Source organism: Mercenaria mercenaria, chromosome 1, assembly GCF_021730395.1.
Source record: "Mercenaria mercenaria strain notata chromosome 1, MADL_Memer_1, whole genome shotgun sequence".
Lineage (NCBI taxonomy): Eukaryota > Metazoa > Mollusca > Bivalvia > Venerida > Veneridae > Mercenaria > Mercenaria mercenaria.
In genome coordinates this window covers 8,460,401-8,487,234 of record NC_069361.1, presented here as the reverse complement: position 1 = coordinate 8,487,234, position 26,834 = coordinate 8,460,401, and the positions used below count along the sequence as shown (strand labels likewise).

The 26,834-nt window shown below is 34.3% G+C and overlaps 2 protein-coding genes across 3 annotated transcripts in view; both read right to left on the bottom strand.

The window, feature by feature from the left end:
* LOC123545048 (uncharacterized) overlaps positions 1 to 26,834 on the bottom strand; it is a 550,315-nt gene that overhangs the window by 316,286 nt on the left and 207,195 nt on the right. The gene's annotated exons all lie outside the window — the stretch shown is intronic.
* Positions 416 to 26,818, bottom strand: LOC123545044 (sphingolipid delta(4)-desaturase DES1-like). Of its 2 annotated transcripts, none has more exons than XM_045331284.2 (3): positions 26,612 to 26,818; positions 17,496 to 18,238; positions 416 to 1,551 (listed from the first exon to the last, which is right to left on the bottom strand). In XM_045331284.2, the coding sequence occupies exons 1-3, from the start codon at positions 26,691 to 26,693 to the stop codon at positions 1,255 to 1,257; spliced, it is 1,122 nt and encodes a 373-aa protein (XP_045187219.2). In that variant the 5' UTR covers positions 26,694 to 26,818; the 3' UTR covers positions 416 to 1,254. The 2 variants fall into 2 exon arrangements, with proteins under 2 accessions (XP_045187219.2, XP_053395209.1); XM_053539234.1 differs by lacking the exon at positions 416 to 1,551 and adding an exon at positions 9,304 to 9,602.

Sequence of the window (26,834 nt, the reverse complement as noted above, 5' to 3'; positions counted from 1 at the left end):
GTTTTTCTTTGATTTGACCTAGTGACCTAGTTTTTGACCCGAGATGACCCATTTTCGAACTCGGCCTAGATTTTATCAAGGTTATCATTCTGACCAAAATTCATGAAGATCAATTGAAAAATACAGCCTCTATCGCATACACAAGGTTTTTCTTTGATTTGACCTAGTGACCTAGTTTTTGACCCCAGATGACTCATTTTCGAACTCGGCCTAGATTTCATCAAGGTAATCATTCTGACCAAGTTTCATGAAGATCAGTTGAAAAATACAGCCTCTATCGCATACACAAGCTAAATGTTGACAGACAGACGACAGACAGACGACAGACGACAGACAGACGACAGACAGACGACAGACGCCGGACATCGAGCGATCAGAAAAACTCACCTGAGCATTGCTCAGGTGAGCTAAAAAATAACATAAGACAAAACAATATTTGAAAGAAGCTATACAAAATGTAACAAATATATCTGCTAAAACGGTACTCTAGTAGCACTTTATAACAGAACAATCACAAACAAACCCCATTAAATGCTTTGAAAGCTAAAAAGACTGAGTGCATTACTGGGCTATAAAATATTACTATGTCTGTGTATATTCCTGATTTCTGCTTCATTCAGAAATAATTGAACACTTCACATGAATACAATATCTAGCAAATTGTGTTTAATTTACAGTATACTGATGATAGTATATTACATATACACAGGTAATTTATTAAAATTTGAAAAAATATTTTAGCAACTAAGACAAGTAAATGAGTTTGTACTAAACAATAAGAACTTCTATATTAAACAAATATTTTATAAAACTAAAAGCACAGCAATCAAGATTTGCACTTAGTGTAGTTACTACACAACAAGTTTTGAAAAAAAAATAAAATCTAGAATTAACAATCAAGGTAAAAAACTGTTTTAAGAACTGTCTAACAATTAACGCAATATTTGGCAAGAAAATCAGAACGTTATAACAAGCAAGTTACTTTGACATAATAAGAACATCTGGTTATTTCTAATAGGTATAACCTTTTGAAAATAACCCTTATGCCTATGTGTGGAACTGTCGTATCTGTATATTTACTCATATACTTTTAAACAGTTACAGCAGATTCAGGCTGTTGTGTAACAAGAAACTTCAGCACTTTTTTCATTTATGCGTACCCTGAAACTGTGGGTATTCCATTGACGTTATGAACCATGTTTACAAACTAAACAGCAAGGCATTGTCTATTAATATAATATGTTAGTTACTTGATCATTCCTGTTTTCCAACTTTTCCATTAGCATGCAGTCCATTTCTAACTTTTCCATTTTCATGCTGTCCATTTCCTATATTCCCATTTTCCCCTGTTCCATTTTTGTTAACATAATCGCCAATCTTTATCGCATCATCTGGTGTGTCCTCTGGTATAGATGGGTTAATGGGAATCGGTGTTCTCTTCACTCTGGCATAGGGGCCTATGGCAGGGTCGGTGATAAAGTCCCAAATGACCTTCACCCATGATGTATGACTCGGCAAGTTGTCATAATATTCTGGAGCGATCTTACGGACCTGTAAAAATGAGATGATTACCTTTAATACATTTGTAATTGTAACATGATTCAAACTAATTGTTTACACAAGCTGGAAAAGCAAATATTTACATGTATGAAACTGGAAAAAATCACTGAACCAGCTAATGCCTAACTTTATATTTACAGAAGCAGTTAATGTACAACAGAAAGACTGGCTGTTATAATACCTGACATTGATGACATTGAATAGTATGGCAGGTCTGTACAATAACTTTTAAAAGGGCCAAGAGCTCCCCCCCCACACCCCAAAAAAAACCCTATTTAAACATATTTGGGCAAGGACTTTATAATGATAATACAGAACATGTTTGGTGAAGATACAAAATGCTGTTATGAGAAGAAGTTGTTTAAATGTATTTTTTAGCTCTAGTGGCCTCCATTTGAATAAATTTGAGCAAAACTTACGATGATGTTACTGATAAATTTTGACAAAGAGCCATCTTGCACTTAATAGGAGGAAGTAAATATATCAGTATGTAATATGAAAAAGACTAATGTAAAGTTCAGACAAAACTATACGAGTCAACGAGTACCCTGTTTAAGTATTCACTACCGAAGTTTGCTCCTGGACACACTAAAGAAACTGACAGTTCCAGAAGGTTTAAAGGATGTAAAATAATCAAGGTTAGACAGTACACCAGCTACACACCTGTCAAGCTGATATTGTTGATGCATTTATCTAATTGTTTATCATATCACATCCTCACGTTTTGTACATCAAATTGTCAGACAATACATATAACCGATGTTATGATATACTAGTAGCTATATAATAGAGCTACAGATATTTAGATGAGCAGAAGTGGTCAGAAGGGCTTAGAAGTCCGGCTGGACTTAGACCTAGGAATGGGTCTCGTAGATATTAAGTTAGGTTTTAAATATGACACTTGTTAAGACTTAAGAAGTTACAAAATGAATTATGAAAGTATGTACGAAATATTCCATTGTGCAAATAAACATCAAAAACGTTCAGACTCGTTTCGTGTCGTGTCGTGTTCGTGTTGTGTTTGTGTACGCTACACAACTCTTATTCAATTTTTGGTGCCGTGACCAGGATGTCGAATTTCAAGATGGGTTGTTGCGACATTACCAAGCGAAGTACTACTGCCAACGACGACACGCTGCCAAGACGAATGAAGAGAAACTGTAAGTTACCATCTTACCTATCTTCTTGTATAATTTTGCAAGCTAGTCTTTTCTTTTATTAAATTTTTGTTTCTATTTTTGAACAAAATTTCAAGGTAAATTTATTTTGATCAATTGTTAGACACGAAAAGAAATTTAAATTTATAAAATGATAAAACCTAACTCATTATATACAAAATTCTAAAAAAAAAAAAAAAGTAAAATAATAGAAAAAAATACACGTAAAAAAGTAAGAAACAATGCATTGAGGAAAATACTCAAGAGACTGAATTAGAAATATAAATATGAAAATATTTGTTTTTCAAAGTTTTACTTGTCATATTAGTTTATTTTACTTGTTCCATATGATATTTGTTTCCCTTATGGCCACATTTAAAACAGTTTTGAGCATTCCCGCATTGACAAATTGTTAAATGAAGGAAGATGGATTGTCCTATGAAACTTGTGTATAGTCATAAATATGCGCAAAATGAGTTGTAGATAGTTTCTGTTGAGGTTATGGGTAATATATTCATCACGAATATATGTGAAAATACAAGGAACGGCTGAAAACTAGTTAGATATGTGAAATTCGTGTTTAATATGTTTTATGCATGATAATGCATTGTTGGGTTAAATTGTCATTGCTGAATAAATGTGTACATGGTTATCGTACTAAAATATGGTTATTCAGGTCTCAGTAAATAAAGGTTGGTCTTGTCTGTTGTGCTGGAAATATTTTGAAGCCTGATATGGCACAAGAATATGTTTATTACGTAAAAATGACTTGATATTGTCGCTGGAACATGTGGATTCCAGTAAGGTTGAATTTATATATATTGTGAGATACTAAGAGTTACTAAATATTGTCTTTGTGAGACTGGAAGTTGAGATCCCAGTTGTTTTGTAAGATGTATACTATTATACAGACACAGATACTGTCTTCCGAAATCTTAAATCGGAGTCTTACTATCATAGCGTGAAAACGATGCATATATTGCATTATGAGGTACGGGTGTGTACCAGATATTTTAAGCGCAATAGCTTTTGTTTTATGAGACCTGATGTAGTATTTTTGTCAAAGAGTTGCAAAAACAGTCGAATGTGCTGTTACTTTTAGGTTACCTTTCATGGTTTTTAAGCAGGGTATTTTGCCGGAAAATTTATATTTTTCTCGCGGACGACATAATATTCTGTTGAATCATCTAGAAAGGTTACATTGTGTAAATAAGCATGGAAGAAATCATTATCAGTTATTCTGTTTATATATTGGTGTTGGTTTTGTATGTATGTCTGTTTGTATTTGGAAATGACTAAATGCTTTATTTTGTAGAATTTTATAGCTATCTTATACATTTTTAAAAAAGTATATTTTTATGTTGAGAACATGTTTTGCTTTTTGTTAGAAACATATTTTGGCTGATATCTTTATTTTTCGAATAATGTAAAACGTAGGACATAGCTTGTAAAAAAGTACAAAGAAGTAAGGTTTTCGGTAACATAACGGTTTATTCGAAGTACAGATACCACTTATGAAAAGAAAGTACGAACGAACTGCCTTGGATAAAATACGAACTGTCCGAAATAAAATACCAACAAACTGTCAAATTAACATGGGAAAAAGTGTATTCCAAGTCAACATTATAAGTCTTGTCGTATTGTGGACTGTCATTATATAATAGCCAAAGGGAGACTCATTACATATAACGGTTACATATCGAGAAGTACCTGTCAAAACAAAATGATGACATTTACATTTGTGTATTATGACAATTTGTAAACATGCAGACTTGATTTTATCTGTCATAAACTGTCATTTATGACAAATGGGAACAATGAATAACAAAGTATTTTCGGAGGTCATCGGAATATTGGACATGACTTTAATACAACAGTAATATTATAACTTGGAGAACTCTAGAAAATGCATCTGAAATATTGAACATTACGTTAATGAAACAATAATATTATAACTTGGAGAACTCTAGATAATTTCAGAAGTTAGCAAGTGAAATTAGATTGGATGAACATCATAACCTGGAAAGTGCGGTCAACGTTATAACAAAAACATGGCCGATGACGGGAAATCCTTAGTACCAGAGATCGATGGTGATGTGGATGTCGGAACCAAGGGACATTGGTGAAGTGGGACTGACAAGCTGGAAGCCTGTGAAGTTTGGCGAAGAAAATGGTCCAGCTGGAAAATCACAGAGCTCTAAAAAAACTAATTATCTTCTCTCTCTTATCTACTTATCAATACACAATTCATACATTTTGGTCATTACATATCGATTAAGATCTGTAGTCAAATATTAAAATATTCGAAAGTAAGATTAATGTGCCGATTAAAATCTTTGTATAAATAAGTGAAATTTAAATACATGTATCATGATAAATTTTTATACACGCAACAATAATAACAAGCAATTTAGCAATGTTACTAAACGACTTTTTATCTTTTTCCTAACTCTTATATAGCATATATTCTAAAAGATGCTCACCTGTGTTTTGCTTTATTTTACAGATATTGGTTTTGTGAAATATGGATGTAACACGGGTTAAAGAAAAAGTCTTGGAGGAAGAAAGGAGAAGTGCCACTACAAAGGCCGATATAAAATAAAAAAAGACTTTCTATGTATTGTGAAAATTGTTTAGTTTAAAATTCTATTCTCCTTTGTTCTTGTTTACATTAATTGCATAAATGACTTAAGATTTTTTCTTTAATACTGTTTTTTAATATCATTCTTCAGATTGTATTCTAATGTTCTTGATCATATTAAATTATCATTCTACATGTCATATTGTAAGGAAAGAGATAGTACTTCAAGTCTGAAAAATTTAAATTTGCAATTCAATTTTTTTTTCTTTCGGTGGGTAACGAGTGTAAAATAATCAAGGTTAGACAGTACACCAGCTACACACCTGTCAAGCTGATATTGTTGATGCATTTATCTAATTGTTTATCATATCACATCCTCACGTTTTGTACATCAAATTGTCAGACAATACATATAACCGATGTTATGATATACTAGTAGCTATATAATAGAGCTACAGATATTTAGATGAGCAGAAGTGGTCAGAAGGGCTTAGAAGTCCGGCTGGACTTAGACCTAGGAATGGGTCTCGTAGATATTAAGTTAGGTTTTAAATATGACACTTGTTAAGACTTAAGAAGTTACAAAATGAATTATGAAAGTATGTACGAAATATTCCATTGTGCAATAACATCAAAAACGTTCAGACTCGTTTCGTGTCGTGTCGTGTTCGTGTTGTGTTTGTGTACGCTACACAACTCTTATTACACACCAAATATAAAAGGGCCTGGGCCCTTGAATTTTAGACAAAGATTTTTATTTTTTTTTTCCATATGGTCTATGTTAAACTTTTAAACCCCCAAGCGGGGCCTCTTTACAACCTGGGGCATAATTTTGAAAAAAGTATGGTAGGGGGGAACACTGGGAAAGGCAAACAACCAAATACAAAACCCTTTTTCCTTTTAGTTTCAGGAAAAGAAGATTTTAAAAGTTTTTTCCTTAAAGTCAAGTTAAACTTGAGACCCCCGGGGCAGGGCCCTTTTTTCCCCCCGGGGCCCTAATTTGAACAATTTTTTGGGCCAAAAGGCAAGGGCAATCCCAAATATCAAAGGCCTGGGGTCCTTGTGTTTTAGACAAAAAGATTTTTAAAAAAAATTCCTATACAAGTCTAGAAAATTTGGCCCCGGGCCGGGACTTTTCACCCCAGGGACACAATTTGAACATTTTCATAGAGGCCATTAGATGATTTCAAAAAAGCCAAATATCAAGGCTCCGCTTGCCTTTTTGGGAAAGATTTTTTTAAAGTTTTTTCTTTTGGTTTCCCTGGAACCAGATTTCGCAAGAAATTCAATTCTTTGAAAAAAACCCCAAAGGGGACCCCCCAAAGAATACCCGGGAAAGTTTGGTGTAATTCCCCCAGTGGTTTTCAAAAAAAGATTTTTTTTAGGAAAATTTTTGACGGAGGGAGAGGACTTTGAGCGGTCACAAAAGCTCACCTGACCTTTGGGCCCCTCAGGTGAGCAACAAACAAAATAACAAAAAAGGGGGGCCCAAAGATGGCCCTGGGTTTCCTCCCCTAAAAAAACACACCAAAACAGTGTAAAACAGTTTGACCTAGTGATTTCATGGAACAAATTTTGACCAATTTTTTATTAAGATTGGACCAAAAAAAAATTGGTCTTTGCGATAAAAAACAAGCATTTTTTTTGATAGACCCTAGTTTTTTACCCCCAGATGACCCATGTTCAAACTGACCTAGATTTTTTCAAGGCAAAAATTCGACCAAAATTCATAAAGATCATTGAAAAATACAGCCTCTATTTACTACACAATTTTTTTTGATTGACCAAGTACCAGTTTTTGACCTCGATGACCCAATTCAAAATTCGACCTAGATTTATTAAAGGGAACATCCCACCAAATTTTTAAAAAAACAATTTAAAAAAAAAAAAAAGTCTCTATCGCATACACAAGATTTTTTTTTAATTTTACCATTGGGCCTATTTTTTAACCCAATAACCCATATTCAATTCGACCCAGATTTTATCAACGCAATCACTCTGACCAAATTTCATGAAATCAATTGAAAAACTACTTTCCCCTTTTTTCATACACAAAGTTTTTCTTCGATTTGCCTAGGACCTAGTTTTTTTTACCCAAGATGACCCCTTTTTCGAACTCGGGCCCGATTTATCAAGGTAATCTTTGGCTAAATTTCTGAAGACAGTTGAAAAATACAGCCTCTATGCTACACAGGTTTTTTTTGATTTGACCCTGGACCAGTTTTTGACCGAGTGACCCATTTTTGAACCGGCCCAGATTTCCCAAAGGGAATCATTTTGACCAAAATCATGAAAATCAATGAAAAATACCCCCTCTACGCATACACAGGTTTTTTTTTGATTTTACCTAGACCTAGTTTTTGACCCCGGATGACCCCTTTTTTGAACTGGCTAGATTTATCAAGGCAAAAAATTCTGACCCAAAATTTAGAAGATCAATTGAAAAATCAGCCTCTATCGCATACACAAGGTTTTTTTTTTGATTTGACCTGTGACCTAGTTTTTAAACCCGAGATGACCCTTTTCAAACTCGGGCCCAGTTTCACAAGATTCATTTGACCAAAAATTTTTGAAAATAATTGAAAAAAAAAAGCCTCTATGCAACACAAGGTTTTTTTTGATTTACCTAGTGACCTAGTTTTTGACCCGAGATGACCCATTTTCGAAATCGCCTAGATTTCATCAAGGCAATCATTCTGACCAATATTCATGAAGATCAGTTGAAAAATACAGCCTCTATCGCATACACAAGGTTTTTCTTTGATTTGACCTAGTGACCTAGTTTTTGACCCGAGATGACCCATTTTCGAACTCGGCCTAGATTTTATCAAGGTTATCATTCTGACCAAAATTCATGAAGATCAATTGAAAAATACAGCCTCTATCGCATACACAAGGTTTTTCTTTGATTTGACCTAGTGACCTAGTTTTTGACCCCAGATGACTCATTTTCGAACTCGGCCTAGATTTCATCAAGGTAATCATTCTGACCAAAATTCATAAAAATCAGTTGAAAAATACAGCCTCTATCGCATACACAAGCTAAATGTTGACAGACAGACGACAGACAGACGACAGACGACAGACAGACGACAGACAGACGACAGACGCCGGACATCGAGCGATCAGAAAAACTCACCTGAGCATTGCTCAGGTGAGCTAAAAAATAACATAAGACAAAACAATATTTGAAAGAAGCTATACAAAATGTAACAAATATATCTGCTAAAACGGTACTCTAGTAGCACTTTATAACAGAACAATCACAAACAAACCCCATTAAATGCTTTGAAAGCTAAAAAGACTGAGTGCATTACTGGGCTATAAAATATTACTATGTCTGTGTATATTCCTGATTTCTGCTTCATTCAGAAATAATTGAACACTTCACATGAATACAATATCTAGCAAATTGTGTTTAATTTACAGTATACTGATGATAGTATATTACATATACACAGGTAATTTATTAAAATTTGAAAAAATATTTTAGCAACTAAGACAAGTAAATGAGTTTGTACTAAACAATAAGAACTTCTATACTAAACAAATATTTTATAAAACTAAAAGCACAGCAATCAAGATTTGCACTTAGTGTAGTTACTACACAACAATTTTTGAAAAAAAAATAAAATCTAGAATTAACAATCAAGGTAAAAAACTGTTTTAAGAACTGTCTAACAATTAACGCAATATTTGGCAAGAAAATCAGAACGTTAAACAAGCAAAGTTACTTGACATAATAAGAACATCTGGTTATTTCTAATAGTATAACCTTTTGAAAAAAACCCTTATGCCTATGTGTGGAACTGTCGTATCTGTATATTTACTCATATACTTTTAAACAGTTTACAGCAGATTCAGGCTGTTGTGTAACAAGAAACTTCAGCACTTTTTTCATTTATGCGTACCCTGAAACTGTGGGTATTCCATTGACGTTATGAACCATGTTTACAAACTAAACAGCAAGGCATTGTCTATTAATAAAAATATGTTAGTTTACTTGATCATTCCTGTTTTCCAACTTTTCCATTAGCATGCAGTCCATTTCTAACTTTTCCATTTTCATGCTGTCCATTTCCTATATTCCCATTTTCCCCTGTTCCATTTTTGTGAACATAATCGCCAATCTTTATCGCATCATCTGGTGTATCCTCTGGTATAGATGGGTTAATGGGAATCGGTGTTCTCTTCACTCTGGCATAGGGGCCTATGGCAGGGTCGGTGATAAAGTCCCAAATGACCTTCACCCATGATGTATGTCTCGGCAAGTTGTCATAATATTCTGGAGCGATCTTACGGGCCTGTAAAAATGAGATGATTACCTTTAATACATTTGTAATTGTAACATGATTCAAACTAATTGTTTACACAAAACTGGAAAAGCAAATATTTACATGTATGAAACTGGAAAAAATCACTGAACCAGCTAATGCCTAACTTTATATTTACAGAAGCATTAATGTACAACTAAAGACTGGCTCTGTCTTTAATTACCTGACATTGATGACATTGAATAGTATGAGAGTCTGTACAATAACTTTTAAAAGGGCAAGAGCTCCGCCCCCCACACCCCTAAAAAACCTGATTTAAACATTATTTGGGCAAGGACTTTTTATAATGATAATACAGAACATGTTGGTAGAAGTACTAAAATGCTAGTTTATAGTAGAAGTTGTTTAAATGTATTTTTTAGCTCTAGTGGTCCATTTGAGATAAATTTGAGCAAAAACTTACGATGATGTTACTGATAAATTTTGACAAAAAGAGCCATCTTGACTAATAGGAGGAAGTAAATATTCAGTATGTAATATGAAAAAGACTAATGTAAGTTCAGCATAAACTATAACGATTTTTTCAAACGAGTACCCTGTTAAGTATTCACTTACCGATATTTGCTCCTGGACACACTAAAGAAACTGCCCAGTTCCAGAAGGTTTAAAGGATGTAAAATAATCAAGGTTAGACAGTACACCAGCTACACACCTGTCAAGCTGATATTGTTGATGCATTTATCTAATTGTTTATCATATCACATCCTCACGTTTTGTACATCAAATTGTCAGACAATACATATAACCGATGTTATGATATACTAGTAGCTATATAATAGAGCTACAGATATTTAGATGAGCAGAAGTGGTCAGAAGGCTTAGAAGTCCGGCTGGACTTAGACCTAGGAATGGGTCTCGTAGATATTAAGTTAGGTTTTAAATATGACACTTGTTAAGACTTAAGAAGTTACAAAATGAATTATGAAAGTATGTACGAAATATTCCATTGTGCAAATAAACATCAAAAACGTTCAGACTCGTTTCGTGTCGTGTCGTGTTCGTGTTGTGTTTGTGTACGCTACACAACTCTTATTCAATTTTTGGTGCCGTGACCAGGATGTCGAATTTCAAGATGGGTTGTTGCGACATTACCAAGCGAAGTACTACTGCCAACGACGACACGCTGCCAAGACGAATGAAGAGAAACTGTAAGTTACCATCTTACCTATCTTCTTGTATAATTTTGCAAGCTAGTCTTTTCTTTTATTAAATTTTTGTTTCTATTTTTGAACAAAATTTCAAGGTAAATTTATTTTGATCAATTGTTAGACACGAAAAGAAATTTAAATTTATAAAATGATAAAACCTAACTCATTATATACAAAATTCTAAAAAAAAAAAAAAAAGTAAAATAATAGAAAAAAATACACGTAAAAAAGTAAGAAACAATGCATTGAGGAAAATACTCAAGAGACTGAATTAAGAAATATAAATATGAAAATATTTGTTTTTCAAAAGTTTTACTTGTCATATTATGTTTATTTTACTTGTTCCATATGATATTTGTTTCCCTTATGGCCACATTTAAACAGTTTTGAGCATTCCCGCATTGACAAATTGTTTAAATGAAGGAAGATGGATTGTCCTATGAAACTTGTGTATAGTCATAAATATGCGCAAAATGAGTTGTAGATAGTTTCTGTTGAGGTTATGGGTAATATTTCATCACGAATATATGTGAAAATACAAGGAACGGCTGAAAACTAGTTAGATATGTGAAATTCGTGTTTAATATGTTTTATGCATGATAATGCATTGTTGGGTTAAATTGTCATTGCTGAATAAATGTGTACATGGTTATCGTACTAAAATATGGTTATTCAGGTCTCAGTAAATAAAGGTTGGTCTTGTCTGTTGTGCTGGAAATATTTTGAAGCCTGATATGGCACAAGAATATGTTTATTACGTAAAAATGACTTGATATTGTCGCTGGAACATGTGGATTCCAGTAAGGTTGAATTTATATATATTGTGAGATACTAAGAGTTACTAAATATTGTCTTTGTGAGACTGGAAGTTGAGATCCCAGTTGTTTTGTAAGATGTATACTATTATACAGACACAGATACTGTCTTCCGAAATCTTAAATCGGAGTCTTACTATCATAGCGTGAAAACGATGCATATATTGCATTATGAGGTACGGGTGTGTACCAGATATTTTAAGCGCAATAGCTTTTGTTTTATGAGACCTGATGTAGTATTTTTGTCAAAGAGTTGCAAAAACAGTCGAATGTGCTGTTACTTTTAGGTTACCTTTCATGGTTTTTAAGCAGGGTATTTTGCCGGAAAATTTATATTTTTCTCGCGGACGACATAATATTTCTGTTGAATCATCTAGAAAGGTTACATTGTGTAAATATAAGCATGGAAGAAATCATTATCAGTTATTCTGTTTATATATTGGTGTTGGTTTTGTATGTATGTCTGTTTGTATTTGGAAATGACTAAATGCTTTATTTTGTAGAATTTTATAGCTATCTTATACATTTTTAAAAAAGTATTTTTTTTATGTTGAGAACATGTTTTGTTTTTTGTTAGAAACATATTTTGGCTGATATCTTTATTTTTCGAATAATGTAAAACGTAGGACATAGCTTGTAAAAAAGTACAAAGAAGTAAGGTTTTCGGTAACATAACGGTTTATTCGAAGTACAGATACCACTTATGAAAAGAAAGTACGAACGAACTGCCTTGGATAAAATACGAACTGTCCGAAATAAAATACCAACAAACTGTCAAATTAACATGGGAAAAAGTGTATTCCAAGTCAACATTATAAGTCTTGTCGTATTGTGGACTGTCATTATATAATAGCCAAAGGGAGACTCATTACATATAACGGTTACATATCGAGAAGTACCTGTCAAAACAAAATGATGACATTTACATTTGTGTATTATGACAATTTGTAAACATGCAGACTTGATTTTATCTGTCATAAACTGTCATTTATGACAAATGGGAACAATGAATAACAAAGTATTTTCGGAGGTCATCGGAATATTGGACATGACTTTAATACAACAGTAATATTATAACTTGGAGAACTCTAGAAAATGCATCTGAAATATTGAACATTACGTTAATGAAACAATAATATTATAACTTGGAGAACTCTAGATAATTTCAGAAGTTAGCAAGTGAAATTAGATGGATGAACATCATAACCTGGAAAGTGCGGTACAACGTTATAACAAAAACATGGCCGATGACGGGAAATCCTTAGTACCAGAGATCGATGGTGATGTGGATGTCGGAACCAAGGGACATTGGTGAAGTGGACTGACAAGCTGGGAAGCCTGTGAAGTTTGGCGAAGAAAATGGTCCAGCTGGAAAATCACAGAGCTCTAAAAAAACTAATTATCTTCTCTCTCTTTCTACTTATCAATACACAATTCATACATTTTGGTCATTACATATCGATTAAGATCTGTAGTCAAATATTAAAATATTCGAAAGTAAGATTAATGTGCCGATTAAAATCTTTGTATAAATAAGTGAAATTTAAATACATGTATCATGATAAATTTTTATACACGCAACAATAATAACAAGCAATTTAGCAATGTTACTAAACGACTTTTTATCTTTTTCCTAACTCTTATATAGCATATATTCTAAAAGATGCTCACCTGTGTTTTGCTTTATTTTACAGATATTGGTTTTGTGAAATATGGATGTAACACGGGTTAAAGAAAAAGTCTTGGAGGAAGAAAGGAGAAGTGCCACTACAAAGGCCGATATAAAATAAAAAAAGACTTTCTATGTATTGTGAAAATTGTTTAGTTTAAAATTCTATTCTCCTTTGTTCTTGTTTACATTAATTGCATAAATGACTTAAGATTTTTTCTTTAATACTGTTTTTTAATATCATTCTTCAGATTGTATTCTAATGTTCTTGATCATATTAAAATTTTCATTCTACATGTCATATTGTAAGGAAAGAGATAGTACTTCAAGTCTGAAAAATTTAAATTTGCAATTCAATTTTTTTTTCTTTCGGTGGGTAACGAGTGTAAAATAATCAAGGTTAGACAGTACACCAGCTACACACCTGTCAAGCTGATATTGTTGATGCATTTATCTAATTGTTTATCATATCACATCCTCACGTTTTGTACATCAAATTGTCAGACAATACATATAACCGATGTTATGATATAAATAGTAGCTATATAATAGAGCTACAGATATTAGATGAGCAGAAGTGGTCAGAAGGGCTTAGAAGTCCGGCTGGACTTAGACCTAGGAATGGGTCTCGTAGATATTAAGTTAGGTTTTAAATATGACACTTGTTAAGACTTAAGAAGTTACAAATGAATTATGAAAAGTATGTACGAAATATTCCATTGTGCAAATAAACATCAAAAACGTTCAGACTCGTTTCGTGTCGTGTCGTGTTCGTGTTGTGTTTGTGTACGCTACACAATCTTATTCAATTTTTTGGTGCCGTGACCAGGGATGTCGAATTCAAGATGGGTTGTTGCGACATTACCAAGCGAAGTACTACTGGCCAACGACGACACGCTGCCAAGACGAATTTTGAAAGAAAACTGTAAGTTACCATCTTACCTAATCTTCTTGTATAATTTTGCCAAGTAGTCTTTTCTTTTTAAATTTTTGGTTCTTATTTTGAACAAAATGTCAAGTGAAAATTTTAATTTGATCAATTGTTAGACACGAATAGAAAATTTAAATTTATAAATGATAAAACCTAACTCATTATATACAAAATTCCAAAAAAAAAAAAAAAGTAAAATATTAGAAAAAATACACGTAAAAAAGTAAGAAACAATGCATTGAGGAAATACTCAAGAGACTGAATTAAGAAATATAAATATGAAAATATTTGTTTTTCAAAAGTTTTACTTGTCATATTATGTTTATTTTACTTGTTCCATATGATATTTGTTTCCTTATGGCCACATTTAAACAGTTTTGGAGCATTCCCGCATTGACAAATGTTTAAATGAAGGAAGATGGATTGTCCTATGAAACTTGTGTATTAGTCATAAATATGCGCAAATGAGTTGTAGATAGTTTTTCTGTTGAGGTTATGGGTAATATTTCATCACGAATATATGTGAAAATACAAGGAACGGCTGAAAACTAGTTAGATATGTGAAATATCGTGTTTAATATGTTTTATGCATGATAAGCATTGTTGGGTTAAATTGTCATTGCTGAATAAATGTGTACATGGTTATCGTACTAAAATATGGTTATTCAGGTCTCAGTAAATAAAGGTTGGTCTTGTCTGTTGTGCTGGAAATATTTTGAAGCCTGATATGGCACAAGAATATGTTTATTACGTAAAAATGACTTGATATTGTCGCTGGAACATGTGGATTCCAGTAAGGTTGAATTTATATATATTGTGAGATACTAAGAGTTACTAAATATTGTCTTTGTGGACTGGAAGTTGAGATCCCAGTTGTTTTGTAAGATGTATACATTATACAGACACAGATACTGTCTTCCGAAATCTTAAATCGGGAGTCTTACTATCATAGCGTGAAAACGATGCATATTTGCATTATGAGGTACGGGTGTGTACCAGATATTTTAAGCGCAATAGCTTTTGTTTTATGAGACCTGATGTAGTATTTTTGTCAAAGAGTTGCAAAAAACAGTCGAATGTGCTGTTACTTTTAGGTTACCTTTCATGGTTTTTAAGCAGGGTATTTTGCCGGAAAATTTATATTTTTCTCGCGGACGACATAATATTTCTGTTGAATCATCTAGAAAGGTTACATTGTGTAAATATAAGCATGGAAGAAATCATTATCAGTTATTTCTGTTTATATATTGGTGTTGGTTTTGTATGTATGTCTGTTGTATTTGGAAATGACTAAATGCTTTATTTTGTAGAATTTTATAGCTATCTTATACATTTTTAAAAAAGTATATTTTTATGTTGAGAACATGTTTTGCTTTTTGTTAGAAACATATTTGGCTGATATCTTTATTTTTCGAATAATGTAAAACGTAGGACATAGCTTGTAAAAAGTACAAAGAGAAGTAAGGTTTTCGGTAACATAACGGTTTATTCGAAGTACAGATACCACTTATGAAAAGAAAGTACGAACGAACTGCCTTGGATAAAATACGAACTGTCCGAAATAAATACCAACAAACTGTCAAATTAACATGGGAAAAAGTGTATTCAAGTCAACATTATAAGTCTTGTCGTATTGTGGACTGTCATTATATAATAGCCAAAGGGAGACTCATTACATATAACGGTACATATCGAGAAGTAACCTGTTTCAAAACAAAATGATGACATTTACATTTGTGTATTATGACAATTTGTAAACATGCAGACTTGATTTTATCTGTCATAAACTGTCATTTATGACAAATGGGAACAATGAATAACAAAGTATTTTCGGAGGTCATCGGTAATATTGGACATGACTTTAATACAACAGTAATATTTAAACTTGGAGAACTCTAGAAAATGCATCTGAAATATTGAACATTACGTTAATGAAACAATAATATTATAACTTGGAGAACCTAGATAATTTCAGAAGTTAGCAAGTGAAATTAGATGGATGAACATCATAACCTGGAAAGTGCGGTACAACGTTATAACAAAAACATGGCCGATGACGGGAAATCCTTAGTACCAGAGATCGATGGTGATGTGGATGTCGGAACCAAGGGACATTGGTGAAGTGGACTGACAAGCTGGGAAGCCTGTGAAGTTTGGCGAAGAAAATGGTCCAGCTGGAAAATCACAGAGCTCTAAAAAAAACTAATTATCTTCTCTCTCTTTCTACTTATCAATACACAATTCATACATTTTGGTCATTACATATCGATTAAGATCTGTAGTCAAATATTAAAATATTCGAAAGTAAGATTAATGTGCCGATTAAAATCTTTGTATAAATAAGTGAAATTTAAATACATGTATCATGATAAATTTTTATACACGCAACAATAATAACAAGCAATTTAGCAATGTTACTAAACGACTTTTTATCTTTTCCTAACTCTTATATAGCATATATTCTAAAAGAGCTCACCTGTGTTTTTGCTTTATTTTACAGATATTGGTTTTGTGAAATATGGATGTAACACGGGTTAAGAAAAAGTCTTGGAGGAAGAAAGGAGAAGTGCCACTACAAAGGCGATATAAAATAAAAAAAGACTTTCTATGTATTGTGAAAATTGTTTAGTTTAAAATTCTATTCCCTTTGTTCTTGTTTACATTAATTGCATAAATGACTTAAGATTTTTTCTTTAATACTGTTTTTTTAATATCATTCTTCAGATTGTATTCTAATGTTCTTGATCATATTAAATTATCATTCTACATGTCATATTGTAAGGAAAGAGATAGTACTTCAAGTCTGAAAAATTTAAATTTGCAATTCATATTTTTTTTCTTTCGGTGGGTAACGAGTGTAAAATAATCAAGGTTAGACAGTACACCAGCTACACACCTGTCAAGCTGATATTGTTGATGCATTTATCTAATTGTTTATCATATCACATCCTCACGTTTTGTACATCAAATTGTCAGACAATACATATAACCGATGTTATGATTTATAGTAGCTATATAATAGAGCTACAGATATTTAGATGAGCAGAAGTGGTCGAAAGGGCTTAGAAGTCCGGCTGGACTTAGACCTAGGAATGGTCTCGTAGATATTAAGTTAGGTTTTAAATATGACACTTGTTAAGACTTAAGAAGTTACAAAATGAATTATGAAAGTATGTACGAAATATTCCATTGTGCAAATAAACATCAAAAACGTTCAGACTCGTTTCGTGTCGTGTCGTGTTCGTGTTGTGTTTGTGTACGCTACAAGGATTAAAGGAATGCGAGGAACCATAAACTTACCAATGGAAGTCTTGATCCAGGGATACTTGGAAAGTCATGGTGTTCGTTGTGGTAACCTACGTTAAACGTGAGGTAATTCAGTGGTCCGTAATATGAATACGTTTCATACCCCTTCTTGAACATATAGTGTTCGGATATGAAATGACCTGCCATTGGATGAAGTCCGGTAGCCAAAAATGTGCCAGCTATCAAATAGACTAGAGACTTGTAGCTCATACTATACACAATAAGTACATCTACAGCAATTTGTAAGACGATATTAAGAAGTTCCAAGGGTTGCACTGCTTTGGGACGCACGAAGAATGGCCGTATACTGTAGAAGAATGGTTGTAACAGCACCCAGATTAACTTTGTAAACGAATTTGTGAAAAGTTTCGCTTCAAATTTAGTTGGTATATCGACGTCCTTCTCGTCGTCCCCTTGATATCTATGGTGTTCCAAATGGTACTTCCGGAATGAAATCGACACCGGAACTCCAATTGGAATATTTGCGAAAAATCCAAGAAATCGGTTAGCAAGAGGTCTTGTATGACCAAATGCTGAATTATGAGCAATTTCGTGAATAGCTAGAGACATTGAGTGATTAATTGTCCCTCCAATACAATAAGATAACACCAAAATGGTAACCCAGCTCGCATCTTGCACCATGTAAGCCATAAGTAATTGAAACAACACTGCCGCCGTTACTGCAAACTTCAGCATTGGGTCGTGGCCCATCAACTTCTTCATCTCTGGGTATTTACCTGCAAACAGATGGGACGGTAAAATTAAGCTATCATGACTTGTATTTTTTTTTAGGTAAAGGTAAATTTTATTTACCGTCGCTTGCCAAAGGACACACCGCAATATGAGTAGCCAGGAATCTAACCCGGTAGGAAAGCGGTATTATTCAAAACTTTCTTCTTTTCTTTCAAATATTTATGATATTTTCTGATCGAGTCAACATGTAACACAAATATGCATATATCTATGAATCTGTCTGCTGTGCAAAATTATAATAACTGTTACTGTTGGGAAAATGCATTTTGTTCGCTTCACAACATCTACAAAATCGAAGGGATTCTCGCAAGTGTTATAAAAAACAACAAAAAATCAAGAGGGTCATGATGACCCTGAATCGCTCACCTGAGTAATAAGAGCCACATGTTTCAAATGGCAAACTGATGCTAAAATATTAGAAAGTAGGTCAGTAGGTCACATTCATGGTAACTGAAAGTCAGTTTTAAGATCAGTGTGCAAAACAGTACATGTCATCCAAATTTCAAGACTGTATCTTAAAAAACAAGAAAGTAGGTCAGTAGGTCAAGGTCATAGACAAGTGACCCCTAATCGCTTGGGGTCATCAGTTAATTATTATTAAACAGTCTTGGAAATATGATCTGATAATTTTTGAAGTATTTATTCCTAAATAACTCATACAACAAGTGACCCCCAGGGCGGGGCCTCCTTTCACCCCAGGGGCATAATTTGAACAGTATTGTTAGAGATCCACTAGGTAATGCTACATACCAAATATTAAAGGCCTATGCCTTGAACTTTCAGACAAGAAGATTTTTAAAGTTTTTTCCCTATAAAAGTCTATGCAAAACTTGGTACCACCAGGGCAGGAACTCTTTTCACCTAGGTAAATAATTTGAACAATTTTGGTAGAGGACCACTAGGCAATGCAACATACCAAATATCAAAAGCCTAGGTTTTGTGGTTTCAGGCAAGAAGTGTTTTCCTATATAACACTATGTAAAATTTGTGACCCCCGGGGCGGGGCCTCTTTTCACCCCAGGTTCATAATTTGAACAATCTTCATAGAGGGCCACTAGATAATGCCACATGCTAAGTATTGAGGCTCTATGCCTTGCAGTTTAAAACAAGAAGAATTTTAAAGTTTTTTCCTATAGAAGTCTATGTAAAACTTGTGACCCCGTGGCGAGCCTCTTTTCACCCCAGGGGCACAATTTAAACAATATTCACAGAGGACCATTAGAATATGTCACATGCCCAATATCAAGGCTCTACACCGTGCGGTTTTGGACAAGAAGATTTTTAAAGTTTTTCCTTTCGGTTGCCATGGCAACCAGAGTTCTGCATGGAATTTAATTCTTTGAAGAATCTTGAAAGGGGGTCACCCAATGATCATTCCTGTGAAGTTTGGTGTAATTCTGCACAGTGGTTTTCAAGAAGAAGATTTTTTTTAGAAAATGTTGACGGACGGACGACACACGACGGATGACATTGAGCGATCACAAAATCTCACCATGAGCCTTAAAAAACACTGTAAAAAGTTTAATTAAATGAATAATTTGCAATGCGCGTTCATGTTTACAAATTTTTTCAGTCACCGTTGAAATACACATTTTACTTTGTTGTAATGGATCAGGTGTCTTTACAGTCCATCTTCTCTTATTAATACACGTTTACCCTGCTGTTGATAATTACAGCATGTTTAAATGTTCGAGTTTTAACAGAAGAGTAAACATGTGTTAACATGGAAATCACGTCGATATCACGAGCTGTTCAACCGTCACATCTTTGTATACAATTTATGCGATATGCGTCTAAAACACAAGCATAATGTCTAAATGTATCGGTACATTATTCATTTACTTTAGTTTTATGCTAGAACGGCGTTTTTCGCAGTAACTTAGAATCCCTCGTAGCGATCAGGCAAAACCAAACACTCGCGCTTCTGCAGCTGCAATATCACGCAAATAATGCGTTATCCCTACATTCGTACTGCACAGGTGAGCGAAAGTAAGTGGCCAAAAACACAATTCAGTAAGCAAAGATAACATTCAGTTACCCAGTGTCAATCACAAAATCATACACATCAACACCACAAAGTTGATGACTTATATCCGCCTTATCCAGTTTGATAAATTCATAGTTATATTATAAATATATATCATCCTTGTACTTTTATAGTACATAACAATATGTGATTTTTTTGAATGCTTATTATAGTTTGAGGAATGACCGATCAATACGTCGAACTTTACAATAACTTGAAAAAAAAAACAGCAGGCAGATCTGTGGGGAAGAATATCTGGCAACATCCCCGGGGCAATACCCCGAACCGAAGTGCCAATGTGTACGTAGTACGGTAGCGCTTTCATAATGACGCACTGACGGAAAGTAGTGACGTCACGTTCTATGTATATATCTGCATAGAATGTCAGACCGCAGCGCTAATCGTATTTGACGAACTACAGCTAATCAAATATCATTGCACAGTATGGCGGACATACATAGAGGATATTACAATTTACATGAGTGTCTTTTCATATTGAATTTATCAAATGAGTTAAATAAAATAATAAAATGCTCGGGCGGAGCATTTTATCAGTTTTATTCAACGAGTTTGATAAATTCAATATGGAAAGTCACAAATTTAATATTCTTTTTATCACATGTTAGCCTTTCTTGTCGAAAAATCAAAAAATCGACTTTCTTTTACTATATAAACAAGACAATTTGACCGACGTCGCCTATAATATAAATGACGTCGACGTCAAAGCTTTATTACACTAGTGTATTATCATTTTTATTCAGTGGCTTTATTACACTCCCGCGACGTCAAACATGTGATAATAAGTATTAAGTCATGTTTATCTAGTTCATTTTTTTTTCTTGCGTTTAGACACGTACGGTTGATGTTAAGTCCCACCCAGTCCCTACGGGACGGTTTTACTATAGGATTTTTGTTTAAAAACCATGAAAGACCAAAACATTCGAAGCCGATGGAGAATTGCTTTCTGTAAGTGCATTGTAAAGCCGAGAACCAGCTATCGCAATATATAATCCCAAAGTTAAAGCTTCCTTTTGGCGTAATTGCTGAACAATAGCATAATAAACGGGCTTTTAATATTTCTTTCGCAGGGAAAGCCGAACGTTCGTGTAACATTATATCTATCCAAATAAAATTGCATCGGTGTCCGCTCCTATGATGGACAATATTATGTTAGCGTTCTGATTGTATAAAAAACGGGATGCTGAAGACATACACGGTTGAGGACTGAGACGTATCGTGCAAAACTAAAATTTCTACTTTTTCACTTTTACTATCTTAGCGTCCATCGCGAATAATGCATCATTCTGTACACTATAATCGGAGATTTTACGCAACTTACAAGAAATCTAACTGGCCTCTGGTACTAATGTCCCTTTTCTAACATACAACCCGCCGACTCCTTCGATAGATGTATCTGCTTCTTTTGTCGTGCACATATCACATTCTTATCAAGTTTCTTTCAGTTAATTGTTATTGAATGTGTATTATTCTAGACACAAAAATGAAACCCAACATTATGATTATGAAACTTTCCACGTGAAGTCAACCCATTGTTGCAAAAATAACGCTACTTCTGCATCACGAGTACACCTCACGTGGCATGTGATTTAAAATATGAAAACATTTCATCAAGTTATTCCTGAAAATCGTGCTAACATTCAAAACTATTCACAGATTGTAAAAAAGGGAATAATTTTTGGAAAAAAAACCCAACTCAGATATAACTTTTCATACCTGGACATCTTGTGATGCAAAAGTCACGTGTGGAGTTTTAAAGCTTATAAAGTTTATAAAACAAGGATATTTTCATACAAGGGATATGTGCATATTACATGGATAAATCTATCAGATGAAACTTAAAACTATGTGTCTGTATATAAGTTTATTTAAAGTCGTCACCGCGGTAACCCATATAGGCGGCCCCTCCAGAAGACAGGAGGATAATGCAAGATACAGAAGCCGCACCAATTCCAGGAGCTTCCTTGGTTCTTTAGCGTGCCGGCTGTAAAGCACCCATACACAGGACTCTTATCTCAATGTTAGTAATTCTAGTTTGAGGAGCAGGGGCTCGAACTCACAACCCCTGGTGTGGTAGTCAAACAGTGTTACCATTAGACCATTGCCTCCGCTCTACTTTAAACTGTGTAATAGCCATGCATTATTAAACTTTTATAAATGAATCGCGATGCATACAGTACACACCAGACAGGAGAGACCGGACGGGAGATGTCAGACGAATAAGAACAGACGGGAGAGACCGGACGGAATAGGCGAGACAGAAGTGGACATGAGAGACCGGACGGCCGACGTCAGACGGGAGAGAACAGACAGGAGAGACAGGATAAGAGAGACCAGACAGGAGAGACCAGAAAGGAGAGACCGGATGGAATAGGCTATACGGAACTGGAGAGACCGGACGGCAGACGGGGGAGAACAGACAGGACTGAGCAGACGGCAGAGGCCAGAGGAGAGACTATACAGGAGTGAACGGACGGCAATGGCCAGAAGAGAAAGACAAGACAGGAGGTGAGACCGGACGGGAGCGGCAAGATGACAGAGGCCATACGAGTGAGACCAGACGGGAGTGACCGGACGGTAGAGACCAGACGAGACAGACCAGACAGGAGGAGACATCGGGCGGGAGCGGCTAGATGGCAGTGGCCATAAGAATCAGACCAGACAGAAGTGACCGGACGGCAGAGGCCAGACGAGTGAGACCAGACAGGAACAAGAAAGGCCAGACGGAAAAGACCGTACATAAGGGATTTGAAGAATGGTGGACTGCTGCCTGCATCAGGAAGTCTTGTGCAGCAGCGATTGCATACGTCGACTAGATATAACACAAAGTAACAAAACGAGTATAATTATGCGGTTGCATAAATAATGTATGCATGCAATTGTTAACATGGATTTCGCCGTTTAACGTCTGTTCATCCATTTAGATTATACTTGATAGCCAAACGTGTTTAACTTCAACATGTTCAATATTTAGAAGTACGTTTGTATGTATATGAACAGAATTCGTTAAAAAAAGAACTTATAAATCGCCGCAAGTTGGTGATACAAATTCCTAAATCAGACACAGCTGCCGAGCGTGAAATATCGTGTGTTACGCTGTACTTACACAATCATTAGTGCGTTTTTCGTCCTCTTACACTGCAAATGTGGTTTATTAGGTTTATTATTTATAACATGGTTTAAAATACCATAACGTGGTTTAAAATACCTTTAAAACTTTTTTATTGTAACCCCCTAAAAGTTAAGTCGTGCGCTTACGAACGTACAATGATAAGCGGCTTTTGATATTAAACTTAAGTTTGGGAATCATACAAAACAAATAAAAATCGTTTCATATCAGTATCTGTACAGTGGATCATGTAGCTACATAAATATGTGAATTTCCCTTTATTAGCTTATGTCTTTTTTCATATCCCTTATCCAAAATCGATCTTGTTATCAGCTTTATATAAACAGATGTCGGACGCTAATAGTAATTAATTACAAAACCCTTACAGGGAACTATGTCATGCTATAAATCCACGAAACTGTAGGATACATGTGTGGAGGTTTAGCTCATTTGCGAGATATATGCAAACATGTGGAAATACAGCTATGATAATACATAAACATGCAGTCTGAAGCTGATAAAAACTGATACAAACCGACTGCTATGCAGATCATAAGGTAAATAACCATATTAGATAATCATATAACGGTTTTCACTTCCTTGTGAACTGTGGCAAAATCTTTTGCAAGATTAACAATTTAACATCTAGAGATCTTTTTTTCGATGGAACAAATTGATGACGTATAATATATACTAGTATACATGTTTTAGCAAACTGCGGGAGACAAGACAACAGTCAGCAGAGGGGTAGAAGAACAGACAAACATTTCATCTGAGACTTTCGGAATATTAAATCGGTCAGATACCGCCGACACATTAGTTGTTGCATGTTCTTGGACGAGTTTGTATTTGGCTGACCGTCAATTTCGTCGCGGGGAGTTGGGAACGGTAATGAATGAATTAGACATAGTTGACTTGTCGTTCTTCGGCTCGTTTGTAATGTATCGCTTCGATCTTTATCCACTGTGCAAAGGTTCATATCATTTTCTTTATTATAATTATTTATTGTTTGAAAGGTTTTTACATTGTAACATAAGCTGTGTAGCTTTTTACCGAAGTTATAATGTATAACGTTGTTTTTCGGCTTGTGACTACTTGGTTATCATATTTTGTGCAAACTGCCTGATAATGATTTTGATCGGAAATGATTAGAAAAGAATGAAAATGCGGGCTTGAAATAACCGACCTTCATTTTTGCACTACACGCTTTATATGTCTTGATCGGTAATGATTCGAATGGTGTGACAACGAATTGCAATTTTAATCAAAATTTTAGTTAGATTTGGAATCACCTTGTTGATTTATTTATTTTTTTTTTTTTAGTTTTACGGCGCACCAACACAGTATAGGTTACTAAGTATAAGGCACCAAACACGACTACAAATTTTGGTTTCACATCTCATTTACATCGAAATAAAAACGAGGTATGAAATCAAAATTTGCATATCTGCGGGAATCACAGAGTTACAGCAAAACCAAGTGTTGATTAATCGCCTTTTACGATCATGCAAGGGTAAGGCAGTGGTTCCAATTCTTTTCATACACAGATCGTCCCAGAACCACAACCTTGTTGAAGAATTACCTTTGTTGATAATGACGGAAACAACATAGCATAATTACGATATAACATATAAAACCGCTAATGCTCTTAAAATCTAAAGCAAGACAAAGCGTTTGTGTACTACTTCCTGTTTGACATTGATATAAGCTAGGCTGGAAAAATACCAAAGGAAGTTTTAGTTCATACAGTTTAATACACGAGATTGCGTGACTGATGCAGCAATGAGAAAGAGAGGGACTGACAAAATGAAATTCACATGTATAAGTTTCATGAAAGGGTGGGTTAAAAGAAAATCACATTAAACATAATGTTCAATGATTAATTTATCTCAATTTATTATGGAATGTCATCTGTAAGTGACAATGTTCTTTTTAAAGACGTGTTCAACAGCTGATGACCAGAAAGTAAATATGAGGCTCAAATAGTTTAAAAGTGCCATAGGCATGGCGTATACTGATTTGGCTATAAATAAAAACTTGAATCTTGCTACAATGGAACTGTCGTTCGTTACTGAAAAGTTTTCTGTTTCTATTATGTCTGCATGGTAACCTCATTGTTAACATTGGGCTGTGTGCAAACCTATGTAAAACCTAACCCTAACCTTTAGTCAGTATAGTGTATCCGCTGGTCAAAGAGGTTGATATTTTTTTGTCTGAGAAAGTTGACATAAAGATTCATCGACTTTTCAATACTAGTGTTCAATTAATTTAAACTGATGAAAATCAAATCCAAACCCGGTTCGCCTGAGTTCATCTGGTCACCGTGAGGTTACATGAAATATTTATAAATCCAGTGTGCAATCCTACTAACTAAAGAGCTGTGCACTTTGACAAGCGATTTTATACCTTAACAATGACCTTATTACTCACTTACGAGGCCCTGTAGGAAAGTATTGTTAAGCATGCGTGTTTGCTAAAATAAACATGTGTGCAAAAATTGTTGTGTTTTTAAATATTTTATCATATATAGTTGCCCTGCGATATGCTAATATGCCATACACGCTCGCGTGAACCCGGAAACTAGTTTTTGCAAACAGGTTTACACCATTACAGTATTATAATGTAACGTATTTTCAAAATTTCTCATCTAGAAATCTATTGACTATTTCAGTTAATGTTTAACTGTTAAATTTCGCTTATCTTTTAAAGCACTGCATTACTCATGAGAAAGAAATAGTCTCCATTTCATGTTTAGTGGGTCTACTTCGTTTTCTGTATCAGCTTATCAACTTCATAAATTTTGCCCCATTATATAATTTAAATTATCGAAATCTGGGTCATATTTTATCAGCAACATAATCAGTTATCACTTACTGTAAAATTAATAGATGCTACTTTCATATTGCTCATAGTTATAGTCGGTTAGAAAGTTTTTGTATTGTTAATGGCTAAAAATTACCGCTCGCCTCATTTATTTTGCAAATTTAATTATTTATATCGCAAAACGTCATTTAAAAAACGCGATTTTAAAAAGACAGTAATCTCATAAAATTATTTGAACGTGACTTTCATTTCTTAAAAGGACAGCGGTCAAAATAAACTATTTTTAAGTGAGCAAAACAACATTTTTTGGAACCCGAGAACAGCCTCTCAGCATCATCGAGATGCTAACATGCAATTTTTTTATGAAACAAAGGCACTTACTAAGAATCTCTTTCCTTCTGGATGCATGTGGTTCTTGTGTATAAGACCATTCGAAATCCGTTCTTGATACAGTAGCTCCCATTTTAATAAAAACACACAATATCACAGTAAGTATACAAAATTATGAAACAACCGGCGTTTATCAATCCATGTGTCAAACTGTCTTGTGTGTGTATAGTCTTTCGATATGACGTCAAAATTTGCATATTATCACGTGATCAGC